Source organism: Procambarus clarkii, chromosome 44 (genome assembly GCF_040958095.1).
Source record: "Procambarus clarkii isolate CNS0578487 chromosome 44, FALCON_Pclarkii_2.0, whole genome shotgun sequence".
NCBI classification, from domain to species: Eukaryota; Metazoa; Arthropoda; class Malacostraca; order Decapoda; family Cambaridae; genus Procambarus; species Procambarus clarkii.
The window spans coordinates 34,676,459-34,696,082 of NC_091193.1; the positions used below are offsets into that span (position 1 = coordinate 34,676,459).

A 19,624-nucleotide genomic window follows, 5' to 3' on the forward strand; every position below is an offset into this window, starting at 1 on the left:
AGGCTCTGTCCTGGGACCTCTGTTGTTTATAATATATATAAATGATTTAGATTCAGGTTTGAGTAGCAACATTTGCAAATTTGCCGATGATACGAAAATCGGTAGGGAAATTAATTCGGAGGAGGACTCACTATCACTTCAAGTTGATCTAGATAGGGTTTTGAAATGGTCAAAGGATTGGCAGATGCAGTTTAATGCTGATAAATGTAAAGTTCTGAGGTTAGGTAATGATGATAGAGTTACAAGATACGAGCTAGATGGTGTTGTGATTGCGAAGTCGGATTGCGAAAGGGATCTGGGAGTTATGATTAGTAAGAATTTAAAACAAAAGGATCAATGCATAAATGTTCGTAATAAGGCAAATCGGACACTTGGATTTATTAATCGCAGCGTTAGTAACAAGACACCTGGTGTGGTTCTCAAGCTATATCATGCTCTAGTTAGGCCCCATTTAGATTATGCAGTTCAGTTTTGGTCGCCATATTATAGAATGGATATAAATTCACTTGAACGTGTCCAGCGTAGGATGACTAAGTTAATTCCCCAAATTAGAAATCTTTCATATGAAGAAAGATTAACAAAGCTTAAGTTGCATTCACTGGAAAGGCGAAGAGTTAGGGGTGACATGATAGAGGTTTACAAGTGGATGAATGGACATAACCGGGGGGATATTAATAGGGTATTAAAAGTATCAACACAGGGCAGAACACGAAACAATGGATATAAATTGGATAAGTTTAGATTTAGGAAAGACTTGGGTAAATACTGGTTCAGTAACAGGGTTGTTGATTTGTGGAACCAATTGCCGCGTAACATTGTGGAGGTGGGGTCCCTCGATTGTTTCAAGCACGGGTTGGACAAGTATATGAGTGGGATTGGGTGGTTATAGAATAGGGGCTGCCTCGTATGGGCCAATAGGCCTTCTGCAGTTACCTTTGTTCTTATGTTCTTATGTTCTTATGTTGTTGATTTGTGGAACCAATTGCCGCGTAACATTGTGGAGGTGGGGTCCCTCGATTGTTTCAAGCACGGGTTGGACAAGTATATGAGTGGGATTGGGTGGTTATAGAATAGGAGCTGCCTCGTATGGGCCAATAGGCCTTCTGCAGTTACCTTTGTTCTTATGTTCTTATGTTCATTAAAAACTGAGACAGGTCAAATAACAGATAGTGATGAAGAGATGAGTAGTATTTTTAATAAATATTTTGTATCTGTATTTACTAAAGAGGAACTTAACAATATGCCTTCAGCCGAACAAGTCTATGTGGGTGGGGACGAGGACAGGTTGACGAGTTTAGCAGTTACCAGGGAGGATGTTCTTAAACAAATAGTAAAACTCAAACCAAACAAATCCCCAGGGCCGGATGAAGTGTTTGCTAGGGTGCTTAAAGAATGCAAAGAGGAGCTTTGTGACCCACTGTCAACCATATTTAATAAATCAATAGAGTCAGGCAGAGTGCCAGAGTTTTGGAAAGTTGCTAATGTGATACCAGTTTTTAAGAAAGGAGATAGATCACTTGCGTCTAACTATCGACCAATTAGCCTAACGTCTATTGTGGGAAAGTTACTCGAATCTATAATAGCAAATAAAATTCGTCTTCATCTTGAAAAACATAAATTAATAATTGAGTCGCAACATAAGAACATAAGAACATAAGAACAAAGGTAACTGCAGAAGGCCCATTGGCCCATACGAGGCAGCTCCTATTCTATAACCACCCAATCCCACTCATATACTTGTCCAACCCGTGCTTGAAACAATCGAGGGACCCCACCTCCACAATGTTACGCGGCAATTGGTTCCACAAATCAACAACCCTGTTACTGAACCAGTACTTACCCAAGTCCCTCCTAAATCTAAACTTATCCAATTTATACCCATTGTTTCGTGTTCTGTCCTGTGTTGATACTTTTAATACCCTATTAATATCCCCCCGGTTATGTCCATTCATCCACTTGTAAACCTCTATCATGTCACCCCTAACTCTTCGCCTTTCCAGTGAATGCAACTTAAGCTTTGTTAATCTTTCTTCATATGAAAGATTTCTAATTTGGGGAATTAACTTAGTCATCCTACGCTGGACACGTTCAAGTGAATTTATATCCATTCTATAATATGGCGACCAAAACTGAACTGCATAATCTAAATGGGGCCTAACTAGAGCAAGATATAGCTTGAGAACCACACCAGGTGTCTTGTTACTAACGCTGCGATTAATAAATCCAAGTGTCCGATTTGCCTTATTACGAACATTTATGCATTGATCCTTTTGTTTTAAATTCTTACTAATCATAACTCCCAGATCCCTTTCGCAATCCGACTTCGCAATCACAACACCATCTAGCTCGTATCTTGTAACTCTATCATCATTACCTAACCTCAGAACTTTACATTTATCAGCATTAAACTGCATCTGCCAATCCTTTGACCATTTCAAAACCCTATCTAGATCAACTTGAAGTGATAGTGTGTCCTCCTCCGAATTAATTTCCCTACCGATTTTCGTATCATCGGCAAATTTGCAAATGTAGCTACTCAAACCTGAATCTAAATCATTTATATATATTATAAACAACAGAGGTCCCAGGACAGAGCCTTGAGGCACTCCACTTACAACATTTTCCCACTCTGACTTGATTCCATTTATACTAACTCTCTGTTTCCTTTGGTATAGCCATGCCCTAATCCAGCTTAATATAGCACCCCCAAAAAAAAACATGGTTTTATAAATGGCCGTTCATGTTTAACAAATTTGTTATCTTTTTATTCTAGCATTGTTGAGGCAGTTGATAGTGGGAAGGATTGCGATGTTGTATACCTTGACTTTAGCAAAGCTTTTGATACAGTGCCACATGAAAGACTGATTAAAAAAATAGTCTCATGGTATTGGGGATGCTATATTAGGCTGGATTAGGGCATGGCTATACCAAAGGAAACAGAGAGTTAGTATAAATGGAATCAAGTCAGAGTGGGAAAATGTTGTAAGTGGAGTGCCTCAAGGCTCTGTCCTGGGACCTCTGTTGTTTATAATATATATAAATGATTTAGATTCAGGTTTGAGTAGCAACATTTGCAAATTTGCCGATGATACGAAAATCGGTAGGGAAATTAATTCGGAGGAGGACTCACTATCACTTCAAGTTGATCTAGATAGGGTTTTGAAATGGTCAAAGGATTGGCAGATGCAGTTTAATGCTGATAAATGTAAAGTTCTGAGGTTAGGTAATGATGATAGAGTTACAAGATACGAGCTAGATGGTGTTGTGATTGCGAAGTCGGATTGCGAAAGGGATCTGGGAGTTATGATTAGTAAGAATTTAAAACAAAAGGATCAATGCATAAATGTTCGTAATAAGGCAAATCGGACACTTGGATTTATTAATCGCAGCGTTAGTAACAAGACACCTGGTGTGGTTCTCAAGCTATATCTTGCTCTAGTTAGGCCCCATTTAGATTATGCAGTTCAGTTTTGGTCGCCATATTATAGAATGGATATAAATTCACTTGAACGTGTCCAGCGTAGGATGACTAAGTTAATTCTGTTATATTATCATTGCAATATGGAAGTTGTAGTTAAGGACCTGGTGACTCTAGTGGGAGCCCTGAGGACGGAGTTGGACTTTCTGCGGAAGGAGGTGCGTCAGCTGAAAGAACAACGAGAAGTAACGAAGGAGGAGACCAGCAGTAAAGGGACCTCGTCTTGGAGAGTTGTTAAAGACAGGGGCCTTAAGAAGACTTTGATAAAGCCGCCTTCAAACGCCATAGCAACCTCTAATTCATTTGACGTTTTGGACGACGAGTGCTGTGGAGAGACTGTGGATCGCGCAAAAGGGAAAGCAACGAAGAGAAAGGAAGCGCAGGCCCCTCAGAAAGTAAAGGAAGTACCTAAGCAAACATTAGTTGTGGGAGATTCCCAGATAAGGTATTTGGATAGAACGTTTTGTGCTAGAGATAGGGGAAACAGGTTAAGGGTTTGCTATCCCGGAGCTGGCATTGGTGATATTATAAACAACATGAATGATATTATGGCTGGTAATGGGAACAATCCCATTATTTGCATTAGCGTGGGAGGAAATGATGTTGGTCGAGTTAGGAGTGAGGAACTGATTCAGAGGTATAAAACAGCCATAGAGTTAGTTAGGAGCAAGGGAGGAATCCCGATCATATGTGGCATTCTTCCAAGAAAGGGAGTGGGAAATGAATGGATATCGAGGGCACTTGGTGTCAATTGCCGGCTGGAAAGATATTGCAAATCAAATGCAATATCTTTCATAGACAACTGGGAACACTTCTATGGAAGAAATGAAATGTATGCTCGTGATGGGGTGCATCTATCGAGAGCTGGGGTTGTTGCTGTTGCGAACTCGTTAGAAGAAGTGGTTAGAGGTGTTTGTTTGGGTTTAAACTGTTAGTAGATAGAGGTATGGGAATTGATTTGGAGGAAGGAGGTAATAAAAGTATGTGTTTGTGGGCGAAAGGAATTGGCAAAACGATCAGGGAAAAAGAAGGTCCGCAAAATAACAATTCACTTAGGGTATATTACACTAACAGTAGAAGTCTAGGAAATAAAATTAACGAATTAAATGCTCTTGTCTGCACAGAAAAAATAGATATTATTGCACTTACCGAAACGTGGATGAATGTAGAAAATAGAGAACTATTAGCTGAATATCAAATATATGGATTTAAACTATTTCACACAGATAGATATATTAGACGAGGAGGTGGAGTAGCCATATATGTTAGGGACAATTTGAAATGTAGTCTCAAAGAGGGAATCAAAACAGAGCCACACACAGAAACTATTTGGATTGAATTAAACGAAAAAGCTAATAATATTATAATAGGAGTAATATATAGGCCACCAAATTTAGACAGAATGGAAGCAAAGCATCTATGGGATGAAATATCTAGAGCATCTAGATCTAACAGTATTTATGTCATGGGTGACTTTAATTTTAGCGGAATAAACTGGTTGAACAAAACAGGGAATAGTGAAGCAGAAGATTTTCTAGAATTAATTGACGATTGCTTTCTTACGCAACACATTAAGGAACCAACACGGGAAAATAATATTTTAGATTTAGTGTTAACTAACAGGGAAACGCAAATTAATGACATCGAAATAGGGAGTGAGCTAGGGAGCAGTGATCACAAAGAAATCAGATTTAGCATAGAATGGAATAGACCAGTAGGAGAAAGTTCTGTTAAAGTGCCAGATTTTCGAAAAGCTGATTTTAATAGCCTAAGAAATTTTTTGGGTCAAATTGATTGGAAAGTCTTGGGTATGGGGTGTGGGCCGGTCTTGGAGCGAGACATGAACCCAGCGATAGGTGACTTAAATGGGGATTTCGATGTGGATTCAATATATAACTTATTTAAGAATATTCTAAACAAAGCACAGGAACGTAGTATACCATACAAATTGAATAGATCGAATACTAATGACCCAAAGTGGATAACAAAGAATTTGAAGAACCTTATAGGTAAAAAGAGAGCTTGGTACAAAAGGATTAAAAATGGGGAGGTCACTTTAGAACAGGAATTCGTACAACTGGTTAGAAATGTTAAAAAAGAGATAAGGAAAGCAAAAAGAAACTATGAAGTTTGCATAGCAGGGCAAGCAAAGACAAATCCTAAAGGGTTTTTTCATTTATATCGTACTAAGACTAGGGAAAGGATAGGTCCATTAAAAACTGAGACAGGTCAAATAACAGATAGTGATGAAGAGATGAGTAGTATTTTTAATAAATATTTTGTATCTGTATTTACTAAAGAGGAACTTAACAATATGCCTTCAGCCGAACAAGTCTATGTGGGTGGGGACGAGGACAGGTTGACGAGTTTAGCAGTTACCAGGGAGGATGTTCTTAAACAAATAGTAAAACTCAAACCAAACAAATCCCCAGGGCCGGATGAAGTGTTTGCCAGGGTGCTTAAAGAATGCAAAGAGGAGCTTTGTGACCCACTGTCAACCATATTTAATAAATCAATAGAGTCAGGCAGAGTGCCAGAGTTTTGGAAAGTTGCTAATGTGATACCAGTTTTTAAGAAAGGAGATAGATCACTTGCGTCTAACTATCGACCAATTAGCCTAACGTCTATTGTGGGAAAGTTACTCGAATCTATAATAGCAAATAAAATTCGTCTTCATCTTGAAAAACATAAATTAATAATTGAGTCGCAACATGGTTTTATAAATGGCCGTTCATGTTTAACAAATTTGTTATCTTTTTATTCTAGCATTGTTGAGGCAGTTGATAGTGGTAAGGATTGCGATGTTGTATACCTTGACTTTAGCAAAGCTTTTGATACAGTGCCACATGAAAGACTGATTAAAAAAATAGAGTCTCATGGTATTGGGGGTGCTATATTAAGCTGGATTAGGGCATGGCTATACCAAAGGAAACAGAGAGTTAGTATAAATGGAATCAAGTCAGAGTGGGAAAATGTTGTAAGTGGAGTGCCTCAAGGCTCTGTCCTGGGACCTCTGTTGTTTATAATATATATAAATGATTTAGATTCAGGTTTGAGTAGCAACATTTGCAAATTTGCCGATGATACGAAAATCGGTAGGGAAATTAATTCGGAGGAGGACTCACTATCACTTCAAGTTGATCTAGATAGGGTTTTGAAATGGTCAAAGGATTGGCAGATGCAGTTTAATGCTGATAAATGTAAAGTTCTGAGGTTAGGTAATGATGATAGAGTTACAAGATACGAGCTAGATGGTGTTGTGATTGCGAAGTCGGATTGCGAAAGGGATCTGGGAGTTATGATTAGTAAGAATTTAAAACAAAAGGATCAATGCATAAATGTTCGTAATAAGGCAAATCGGACACTTGGATTTATTAATCGCAGCGTTAGTAACAAGACACCTGGTGTGGTTCTCAAGCTATATCTTGCTCTAGTTAGGCCCCATTTAGATTATGCAGTTCAGTTTTGGTCGCCATATTATAGAATGGATATAAATTCACTTGAACGTGTCCAGCGTAGGATGACTAAGTTAATTCCCCAAATTAGAAATCTTTCATATGAAGAAAGATTAACAAAGCTTAAGTTGCATTCACTGGAAAGGCGAAGAGTTAGGGGTGACATGATAGAGGTTTACAAGTGGATGAATGGACATAACCGGGGGGATATTAATAGGGTATTAAAAGTATCAACACAGGACAGAACACGAAACAATGGATATAAATTGGATAAGTTTAGATTTAGGAAAGACTTGGGTAAATACTGGTTCAGTAACAGGGTTGTTGATTTGTGGAACCAATTGCCGCGTAACATTGTGGAGGTGGGGTCCCTCGATTGTTTCAAGCACGGGTTGGACAAGTATATGAGTGGGATTGGGTGGTTATAGAATAGGAGCTGCCTCGTGTGGGCCAATGGGCCTTCTGCAGTTACCTTTGTTCTTATGTTCTTATGTTCTTACGCGGTAATTGATTCCACATATCAACAACCCTGTTACCGAACCAGTATTTACCTAAGTTGACCAGACCACACACTAGAAAAAGGGATGACGACGTTTCAGTCCGTCCTGGACGATTCCCTAATCGATCGACTTGAGAATGGTCCAGGACGGACCGAAACGTCGTCGTCCCTTCACCTTCTAGTGTGTGGTCTGGTCAATATACTTCAGCCACGTTATTGTGACTCATCGCCTGCATTTACGCGTCTTTCCTAAATCTAAATTTATCCAATTTATACCTCATTGTTTCGTGTTCTGTCTTGTGTTGATACTTTTAATACTCCATTAATATCCCCCTTTGTTATGTACATTCATTCACTTGTAAACCTCTATCATGTCACCCCCTAACTCTTCGCCTTTCCAGTGAATGCAATTTAAGCTTTGTTAATCTTTGTTAATCAGTTCAGTTTTGGTCGCTGTACTATAGAATGGATACAAATTCACTTAAACGTGTAAAGCGTAGGATGACAAAGTTAATTCCCCAAACTAGAAATCTTCCATATGAAGAAAGATTAACAAAGCTTAAATTGCATTCACTGGAACGGCGAAGAATTAGGAGCCAATTACCGAGTAACGTGGTGGAGGTGGGGTCCCTCGATTGTTTTAAACGTGAGTTGGACATGTATATAAGTGGGATTGAGTGGTTATAAATAGGAGCTGCCTCCTATGGGCCAATAAGAACATAAGAACAAAGGTAACTGCAGAAGGCCTATTGGCCCATACGAGGCAGCTCCTATTTATAACCACTCAATCCCACTTATATACATGTCCAACTCACGTTTAAAACAATCGAGGGACCCCACCTTAACTTATTTAACTTAACTAAAGATTAACTTATTTAAGAATATTCTAAACAAAGCACAGGAACGTAGTATACCATACAAATTGAATAGATCGAATACTAATGACCCAAAGTGGATAACAAAGAATTTGAAGAACCTTATAGGTAAAAAGAGAGCTTGGTACAAAAGGATTAAAAATGGGGAGGTCACTTTAGAACAGGAATTCGTACAACTGGTTAGAAATGTTAAAAAAGAGATAAGGAAAGCAAAAAGAAACTATGAAGTTCGCATAGCAGGGCAAGCAAAGACAAATCCTAAAGGGTTTTTTCAGTTATATCGTACTAAGACTAGGGAAAGGATAGGTCCATTAAAAACTGAGACAGGTCAAATAACAGATAGTGATGAAGAGATGAGTAGTATTTTTAATAAATATTTTGTATCTGTATTTACTAAAGAGGAACTTAACAATATGCCTTCAGCCGAACAAGTCTATGTGGGTGGGGACGAGGACAGGTTGACGAGTTTAGCAGTTACCAGGGAGGATGTTCTTAAACAAATAGTAAAACTCAAACCAAACAAATCCCCAGGGCCGGATGAAGTGTTTGCTAGGGTGCTTAAAGAATGCAAAGAGGAGCTTTGTGACCCACTGTCAACCATATTTAATAAATCAATAGAGTCAGGCAGAGTGCCAGAGTTTTGGAAAGTTGCTAATGTGATACCAGTTTTTAAGAAAGGAGATAGATCACTTGCGTCTAACTATCGACCAATTAGCCTAACGTCCATTGTGGGAAAGTTGCTCGAATCTATAATAGCAAATAAAATTCGTCTTCATCTTGAAAAACATAAATTAATAATTGAGTCGCAACATGGTTTTATAAATGGCCGTTCATGTTTAACAAATTTGTTATCTTTTTATTCTAGCATTGTTGAGGCAGTTGATAGTGGTAAGGATTGCGATGTTGTATACCTTGACTTTAGCAAAGCTTTTGATACAGTGCCACATGAAAGACTGATTAAAAAAATAGAGTCTCATGGTATTGGGGGTGCTATATTAAGCTGGATTAGGGCATGGCTATACCAAAGGAAACAGAGAGTTAGTATAAATGGAATCAAGTCAGAGTGGGAAAATGTTGTAAGTGGAGTGCCTCAAGGCTCTGTCCTGGGACCTCTGTTGTTTATAATATATATAAATGATTTAGATTCAGGTTTGAGTAGCAACATTTGCAAATTTGCCGATGATACGAAAATCGGTAGGGAAATTAATTCGGAGGAGGACTCACTATCACTTCAAGTTGATCTAGATAGGGTTTTGAAATGGTCAAAGGATTGGCGGATGCAGTTTAATGCTGATAAATGTAAAGTTCTGAGGTTAGGTAATGATGATAGAGTTACAAGATACGAGCTAGATGGTGTTGTGATTGCGAAGTCGGATTGCGAAAGGGATCTGGGAGTTATGATTAGTAAGAATTTAAAACAAAAGGATCAATGCATAAATGTTCGTAATAAGGCAAATCGGACACTTGGATTTATTAATCGCAGCGTTAGTAACAAGACACCTGGTGTGGTTCTCAAGCTATATCTTGCTCTAGTTAGGCCCCATTTAGATTATGCAGTTCAGTTTTGGTCGCCATATTATAGAATGGATATAAATTCACTTGAACGTGTCCAGCGTAGGATGACTAAGTTAATTCCCCAAATTAGAAATCTTTCATATGAAGAAAGATTAACAAAGCTTAAGTTGCATTCACTGGAAAGGCGAAGAGTTAGGGGTGACATGATAGAGGTTTACAAGTGGATGAATGGACATAACCGGGGGGATATTAATAGGGTATTAAAAGTATCAACACAGGACAGAACACGAAACAATGGGTATAAATTGGATAAGTTTAGATTTAGGAAAGACTTGGGTAAATACTGGTTCAGTAACAGGGTTGTTGATTTGTGGAACCAATTGCCGCGTAACATTGTGGAGGTGGGGTCCCTCGATTGTTTCAAGCACGGGTTGGACAAGTATATGAGTGGGATTGGGTGGTTATAGAATAGGAGCTGCCTCGTATGGGCCAATAGGCCTTCTGCAGTTGCCTTTGTTCTTATGTTCTTATGTTCTTATGTATTCTATAACCACCCAACCCCACTCATATACTTGTCCAACCCGTGCTTGAAACAATCGAGGGACCCCACCTCCACAATGTTACGCGGCAATTGGTTCCACAAATCAACAACCCTGTTACTGAACCAGTATTTACCCAAGTCTTTCCTAAATCTAAACTTATCCAATTTATATCCATTGTTTCGTGTTCTGTCCTGTGTTGATACTTTTAATACCCTATTAATATCCCCCCGGTTATGTCCATTCATCCACTTGTAAACCTCTATCATGTCACCCCTAACTCTTCGCCTTTCCAGTGAATGCAACTTAAGCTTTGTTAATCTTTCTTCATATGAAAGATTTCTAATTTGGGGAATTAACTTAGTCATCCTACGCTGGACACGTTCAAGTGAATTTATATCCATTCTATAATATGGCGACCAAAACTGAACTGCATAATCTAAATGGGGCCTAACTAGAGCAAGATATAGCTTGAGAACCACACCAGGTGTCTTGTTACTAACGCTGCGATTAATAAATCCAAGTGTCCGATTTGCCTTATTACGAACATTTATGCATTGATCCTTTTGTTTTAAATTCTTACTAATCATAACTCCCAGATCCCTTTCGCAATCCGACTTCGCAATCACAACACCATCTAGCTCGTATCTTGTAACTCTATCATCATTACCTAACCTCAGAACTTTACATTTATCAGCATTAAACTGCATCTGCCAATCCTTTGACCATTTCAAAACCCTATCTAGATCAACTTGAAGTGATAGTGAGTCCTCCTCCGAATTAATTTCCCTACCGATTTTCGTATCATCGGCAAATTTGCAAATGTTGCTACTCAAACCTGAATCTAAATCATTTATATATATTATAAACAACAGAGGGCCCAGGACAGAGCCTTGAGGCACTCCACTTACAACATTTTCCCACTCTGACTTGATTCCATTTATACTAACTCTCTGTTTCCTTTGGTATAGCCATGCCCTAATCCAGCTTAATACAGCACCCCCAATACCATGAGACTCTATTTTTTTAATCAGTCTTTCATGTGGCACTGTATCAAAAGCTTTGCTAAAGTCAAGGTATACAACATCGCAATCCTTACCACTATCAACTGCCTCAACAATGCTAGAATAAAAAGATAACAAATTTGTTAAACATGAACGGCCATTTATAAAACCATGTTGCGACTCAATTATTAATTTATGTTTTTCAAGATGAAGACGAATTTTATTTGCTATTATAGATTCGAGTAACTTTCCCACAATAGACGTTAGGCTAATTGGTCGATAGTTAGACGCAAGTGATCTATCTCCTTTCTTAAAAACTGGTATCACATTAGCAACTTTCCAAAACTCTGGCACTCTGCCTGACTCTATTGATTTATTAAATATGGTTGACAGTGGGTCACAAAGCTCCTCTTTGCATTCTTTAAGCACCCTAGCAAACACTTCATCCGGCCCTGGGGATTTGTTTGGTTTGAGTTTTACTATTTGTTTAAGAACATCCTCCCTGGTAACTGCTAAACTCGTCAACCTGTCCTCGTCCCCACCCACATAGACTTGTTCGGCTGAAGGCATATTGTTAAGTTCCTCTTTAGTAAATACAGATACAAAATATTTATTAAAAATACTACTCATCTCTTCATCACTATCTGTTATTTGACCTGTCTCAGTTTTTAATGGACCTATCCTTTCCCTAGTCTTAGTACGATATAACTGAAAAAACCCTTTAGGATTTGTCTTTGCTTGCCCTGCTATGCGAACTTCATAGTTTCTTTTTGCTTTCCTAATCTCTTTTTTAACATTTCTAACCAGTTGTACGAATTCCTGTTCTAAAGTGTCCTCCCCATTTTTAATCCTTTTGTACCAAGCTCTCTTTTTACCTATAAGGTTCTTCAAATTCTTTGTTATCCACTTTGGGTCATTAGTATACGATCTATTCAATTTGTATGGTATACTACGTTCCTGTGCTTTGTTTAGAATATTCTTAAATAAGTTATATATTGAATCCACATCGAAATCCCCATTTAAGTCACCTATCGCTGGGTTCATGTCTCGCTCCAAGACCGGCCCACACCCCATACCCAAGCCTTTCCAATCAATTTGACCCAAAAAATTTCTTAGGCTATTAAAATCAGCTTTTCGAAAATCTGGCACTTTAACAGAATTTTCTCCTACTGGTCTATTCCATTCTATGCTAAATCTGATTTCTTTGTGATCACTGCTCCCTAGCTCACTCCCTATTTCGATGTCATTAATTTGCGTTTCCCTGTTAGTTAACACTAAATCTAAAATATTATTTTCCCGTGTTGGTTCCTTAATGTGTTGCGTAAGAAAGCAATCGTCAATTAATTCTAGAAAATCTTCTGCTTCACTATTCCCTGTTTTGTTCAACCAGTTTATTCCGCTAAAATTAAAGTCACCCATGACATAAATACTGTTAGATCTAGATGCTCTAGATATTTCATCCCATAGATGCTTTGCTTCCATTCTGTCTAAATTTGGTGGCCTATATATTACTCCTATTATAATATTATTAGCTTTTTCGTTTAATTCAATCCAAATAGTTTCTGTGTGTGGCTCTGTTTTGATTCCCTCTTTGAGACTACATTTCAAATTGTCCCTAACATATATGGCTACTCCACCTCCTCGTCTAATATATCTATCTGTGTGAAATAGTTTAAATCCATATATTTGATATTCAGCTAATAGTTCTCTATTTTCTACATTCATCCACGTTTCGGTAAGTGCAATAATATCTATTTTTTTCTGTGCAGACAAGAGCATTTAATTCGTTAATTTTATTTCTTAGACTTCTACTGTTAGTGTAATATACCCTAAGTGAATTGTTATTTTGCGGACCTTCTCTTTCCCTGATCGTTTTGCCAATTCCTTTCTCCCACAAACACTTACTTTTATTACCTCCTTCCTCCAAATCAATTCCCATACCTCTATCTACTAACAGTTTAAACCCAAACAAACACCTCTAACCACTTCTTCTAGCGAGTTCGCAACAGCGACAACCCCAGCTCTCGATAGATGCACCCCATCACGAGCATACATTTCATTTCTTCCATAGAAGTGTTCCCAGTTGTCTATGAAAGATATTGCATTTGATTTGCAATATCTTTCCAGCCGGCAATTGACACCAAGTGCCCTCGATATCCATTCATTTCCCACTCCCTTTCTTGGAAGAATGCCACATATGATCGGGATTCCTCCCTTGCTCCTAACTAACTCTATGGCTGTTTTATACCTCTGAATCAGTTCCTCACTCCTGACTCGACCAACATCATTTCCTCCCACGCTAATGCAAATATTGGGATTGTTCCCATTACCAGCCATAATATCATTCATGTTGTTTATAATATCACCAATGCCAGCTCCGGGATAGCAAACCCTTAACCTGTTCCCCCTATCTCTAGCACAAAACGTTCTATCCAAATACCTTATCTGGGAATCTCCCACAACTAATGTTTGCTTAGGTACTTCCTTTACTTTCTGAGGGGCCTGCGCTTCCTTTCTCTTCGTTGCTTTCCCTTTTGCGCGATCCACAGTCTCTCCACAGCACTCGTCCTCCAAAACGTCAAATGAATTTGAAGTTGCTATGGCGTTTGAAGGCGGCTTTATCAAAGTCTTCTTAAGGCCCCTGTCTTTCGCAACTCTCCAAGACGAGGTCCCTTTACTGCTGGTCTCCTCCTTCGTTACTTCTCGTTGTTTTTTAAGCTGACGCACCTCCTCCCGCAGAGAGTCCAACTCTGTCCTCAGGGCTCCCACTAGAGTCACCAGGTCCTTCACTACAACTTCCATATTGCTATGATAATATAACAACACTCAGGAGCTCCGGTTAACACAACCTCTCACTGTGACTTCACCTGACCGAATAAGCCTTCTGTAGTTTCTTTAGTATTAATATCTTGTGTTAAGTAATCAAACAGCTCCTTCATCCATGACCCGCCTGTGTTGGGATCAAGCACTTCCACCTCACCTCTCTACATATTGGTGAGGTGAGGGTACGTGGACCCCGACACATATATATAACTGAACATCAAGGAAATCATTCATTAACCAATCTGCACCATTCTCTGTTCTCTTGAAGATTATTCGGCCTTATAATTTACTTCTGGGAGAAAGTTGCATGTTCTAGTTACTGTTCGAACACTAGACACCACTCCACATTATAGATAAATATTTAGTCGTTGTTGTGAACACAATTATGAGTACCTCTTATAAAGATTACGAAGACGTTATTGACACATTCACTCAACTTGACAATCTTTCGAAAGAGTAAGTAGATCCTTCCAAGATCTAGAATTTCTTAGAATTTCCAAGAATTTCCACTACTTAAGACTGTGGAACAAGGCAGGCTGGGGCATACTGGTGAGAAGTTAGAAGCGTGTCCAGAGTCATGTGTCTGTCACGACTCATCCTCTGCATGAGGAGACTGAGGAACAAGGCGCCAGAATGCTGCGGTACATTGGTGAGACGTCAGCAGTGTGTCCCAAGGAGTCTGGGCAAGAATTTACACTACTGAAGCCTGTGGAAGACTGGTGAGAAGTTAGAAGTGAGTCCCAAGTATGGGGCAGGATCTACGGTACTGAGGAGACCAAGGGCTGTACATAGTGGTGAGAAGTCAGAAGTGAGTCCCAAGTATGGGGAAGGATCTACAGTACTGAGGAGACGAAGGGCTGTACATAGTGGTGAGAAGTCAGAAGTGAGTCCCAAGTATGGGGAAGGATCTACAGTACTGAGGAGACGAAAGGCTGTACATAGTGGTGAGAAGTCAGAAGAGAGTCCCAAGTATGGGGAAGGATCTCCACTACCGAAGAAACGGAGGGCGGTACGTAGTGGTGTGAAGCCTACGTTATGTGACCGGTATCCTGGTGAGAAGTCAGAAGTATTTCCCAAGTCTGGCCAAGAATTTCCACTACTTAAGACTGTGGAACAAGGCAGGCTGGGGCATACTGGTGAGAAGTTAGAAGCGTGTCCAGAGTCCGGGGAAAGATCTACACTACTGAAGAAGCAAATGGTGGCAGATAGGCCGTCATGTTACCAGTGTGGGAAAACCTTCAGCGACCGCAGTGGCTTAAACAGGCACATGCTCGTCCATACTGGCGTTAAATCTCACGTGTTTGAAGAGTGTGGGAAAAAGTTCCTTCGAAATGATTATTTGCAGCAGCACCTGATGGCCCACAGTGGTGATAAACACTTCCTGTGCAAGCACTGCGGGAAAAGATTCTGCCGACTTGGCAACTTGAATGATCACATGATGGGACATAATGGTACGAGACCTCACATGTGTCATGTGTGTGATAAACTATTCAGCAGACCGGACTATCTGAAGGACCACATGGTGGTTCATATGATTTGATGACAAACCTTACATGTGCCCACACTGTGGGGATAGATACACTCAGCTTGGAAATATGAACAAACACATTCAGCTGCATACAACTGTGATCGGTGTGTGAGAATTTTAAAATATTGTATAAATAGTGAGAGCCTAATCTCAAAATTAGGCTACAATGTTCCTGTTAATAAACTTTCAAATTTACTGCAATTTGCCTATTTTACTACAATTTGCCTATTAATATTCTTAAAAATGTAATACAATGTAACTATTATTATTCAGATTTGGTACATATTATTAACTTATAATTATTTGTTAGATTAAGGACCTGTCCGAAATGTTGTGTTAGTGATGTTAAAAACATCAATGTTATATACTCACAAACCCAATGCACCTTCTTGCACTAGTATATAAATAAATGAAAAATAAAAAGGACATATGGTTTAAATGTATATCTATTTATTTACAAGAATATTTTATTTACAATATTTACAAGAATAAATATTGTGATTTTAATCCTGTAATGAAATCATATCCTAAACTAACTAATCAGTATAATGAACAAATCTACAATGGCCGTAATAGGGATTTGAACCTACACACGGGATGTTCCCAGAAGCGCCTTTGTCAACTGTACCACCACATGGTCAAAAGAATTAGTCACAATAATGTGGCTGAAGTAGTTCGTCACAATCGACTTGAGAATGGTCCAGGACGGACCGAAATGTCGTCGTCCCTTCACCTTCTAGTGATTTTATACTTTTCAAACTAGATCATCCATATTATTCCAGTATACATAAGAAACTTCTTCATTTGCATTGGAATAATTAGATATTGGCTAACAGCCAATATCTATATATCTAAGTGAACAAATTGTTTACTGTGGCCAATCATATCCAATTCCTAGTAAGCATTCATAACATACTAGTAACAGTTCTGTCAAAAACCACAGTACTCAGTACAAACCACAGCACAGTACAATCTTATTTCACACACAAACAGTACTCAGTACAAACCACAGCACAATCTTATTTCACATATATATATATATATATATATATATATATATATATATATATATATATATATATATATATATATATATATATATATATACCACCACACATACAGACCTTCACCACCTCACATACAGGCCCACCACAACACATACAGATCCACCACCACCACACATACAGGCCTCCACCACCACACATACAGACCCACCACAACACATACAGACCCACCACCACACATACAGACCCACCACCACCACACATACAGACCCACCACCACCACACATACACACCCACCACCACCACACATACACACATTTCGGGGCCTCGTAGCCTGGTGGATAGCGCGCAGGACTCGTAATTCTGTGGCGCGGGTTCGATTCCCACACGAGGCAGAAACAAATGGGCAAAGTTTCTTTCACCCTAAGTGCCCCTGTTACCTAGTAGTAAATAGGTACCTGGGAGTTAGTCAGCTGTCACGGGCTGCTTCCTGGGGTGTGTGTGGGGTGTGGGGAGAAAAAAAAAGTAGTAAACAGTTGATTGACAGTTGAGAGGCGGGCCGAAAGAGCAAAGCTCAACCCCCGCAAAAACACAACTAGTAAACAACTAGTAAACACACCCACCACCACCACACATACAGACCCACCACCACACATACAGGCCTCCACCACCACACATACAGACCTCCATTACCACACATACAGACCTCCACTACCACACATACAGGCCTCCACCACCACACATACAGACCCACCACCACCACACATACAGACCTCCACCACCACACATACAGACCTTCACCACCACACATACAGACCACCACCACACATACAGACCTCCACCACCACACATACAGACCACCACCACCACACATACAGACCTCCACCACCACACATACAGACCTCCACTACCACACATACAGGCCTCAACCACCACACATACAGACCACCCCCACCACCTCACATACAGGCCTTCACCACCTCACATACAGGCCCACCACAACACATACAGATCCACCACCACCACACATACAGACCACCACCACCACACATACAGACCACCACCACCACACATACAGACCACCACCACCACACATGAAGAAGAAGCTGAAGAAAAATGCATCATGGTACTGCAGAGATATCGAGCAAAATGCATTTGATGCTGTGAAAGATGCACTAGTAGAGAATGCGACTGCTGCATACTTTGATCCATCAATGGACACTGAGTTAACGGTGGATGCTAGTCCTGTTGGTTTAGGTGCTGTTTTAGCCCAACACAAACCTGGTCAACCAGATTCCAAAGTAGTAATTGCCTACGCCAGCCGTTCTCTCACAGATGTTGAGCAACGATACAGTCAGACAGAGAAGGAAGCTCTTGCTCTTGTATGGGGCTGTGAACACTTCAATGTGTATCTGCTTGGTGCACCCTTCACCACGATAGTCACAGACCACAAACAGTTGGAGACCATCTTCAATAATCCAAAGTCCAAACCACCAGCTCGCATTGAGAGATGGGCTCTTCGTCTGCAACCATACAACTTTACAGTGAAATACAAGCCGGGTGCAGGCAATCCCGCTGATTACATCAGTCGACATCCTGCCAACAGTTTCACCATCACCAAGCATCAGCAAGTTGCCGAAGAATATGTACACTCTGTAACCTGTGATGCAGTCCCTAAGGCTCTCACTCTTGATGAAATCCGTACTGCAACCCTAGAGGACCCAACTCTGCAAGCAACAGTGGATGCATTGACTAAGAAAAAGTTTCCACGCATCCCACCCTCAGGAGTTGACCAAGATGCGTTCAAAGGACTTAAACGCATCCAGACAGAATTAAGTGTTACGCAACAACGCGACACTGTGCTGCGAGGTACTCGTATTGTCATTCCAGCTGTTCTCCAGCAACGTGCTCTGAAGCTTGCAAATCATGGACACCAAGGTCTTGTTAGGACCAAACAGCTGCTACGAGAAAAGGTGTGGTTTCCTGGCATTGATCGTCAAGCAAAGGACATGCATGATGCCTGTGTCCCTTGCCAAGCTGCAGTGGATACTTCAAGATCAACACCTCTACAACCTTCACCACTACCTGCTGCACCATGGACGGAAGTATCGATGGACTTCTGCGGAACGCTACCAACTGGAGAGTACTTGATGGTAGTCATTGATGATCACTCACGTTATCCAGAAGTAGAAATCATCACTTCCACATCTGCAAAGGCTGTCATCCCGAAACTCGACAAGACCTTTTCAAATTTTGGCATTCCTGAAATTGTCAAGACGGACAATGTACCGCCATTCAATGGACAAGACTTCGTCAACTTTGCTGAGCATATCGGATTCAAACACCGCCGTGTGATGCCACTACATCCTCAAGCAAATGGAGAAGTTGAGAGATTCGTGCAACCTCTCATGAAAGCGGTACGCTGTGCTCATGCCGAAGGACGAACCTGGAAACAAGCTATGTATGCTTTTCTCAGGAACTACCGTGCAACACCACATGGAACACTGGGCAAGTCGCCTGGTGAACTTTTATTTGGACGTCCTATGAGAATCGCACTACCCGTCATGCCAGCCGAGGTAACGGATAAACGTCTCGCTCAGAAGGATGCACTAGCCAAGGGCAAAATGAAAATTGCTCATGACCAACGTGCAAAGGAACAATTCATAAAGGTTGGAGATATTGTTCTCGTTATCATCACCCAGTACAGCCTCCCATCAACCAGTACAGCCTCCCATCAACTAGTACAGCCTCCCATCAACCTGTACAGCCTCCCATCAACCTGTACAGCCTCCCATCAACCTGTACAGCCTCCCATCAACCTGTACAGCCTCCCATCAACCTGTACAGCCTCCCATCAATCAGTACAGCCTCCCATCAACCTGTACAGCCTCCCATCAACCTGTA

General features: G+C 40.2%; 1 protein-coding gene across 1 annotated transcript in view; it reads left to right on the forward strand.

Moving 5' to 3' along the window:
* The window catches only part of LOC138350220 (zinc finger protein 724-like), a 38,579-nt gene extending 22,851 nt beyond the window's left edge, over positions 1-15,728 (forward strand). Inside the window, exon 3 of the mRNA XM_069300569.1 lies at positions 14,944-15,728. Coding sequence (XP_069156670.1) covers positions 14,944-15,728 — 785 coding nt within the window. The remainder of the gene's footprint in view (positions 1-14,943) is intronic.
* Positions 15,729-19,624: the final 3,896 nt, after the last annotated feature.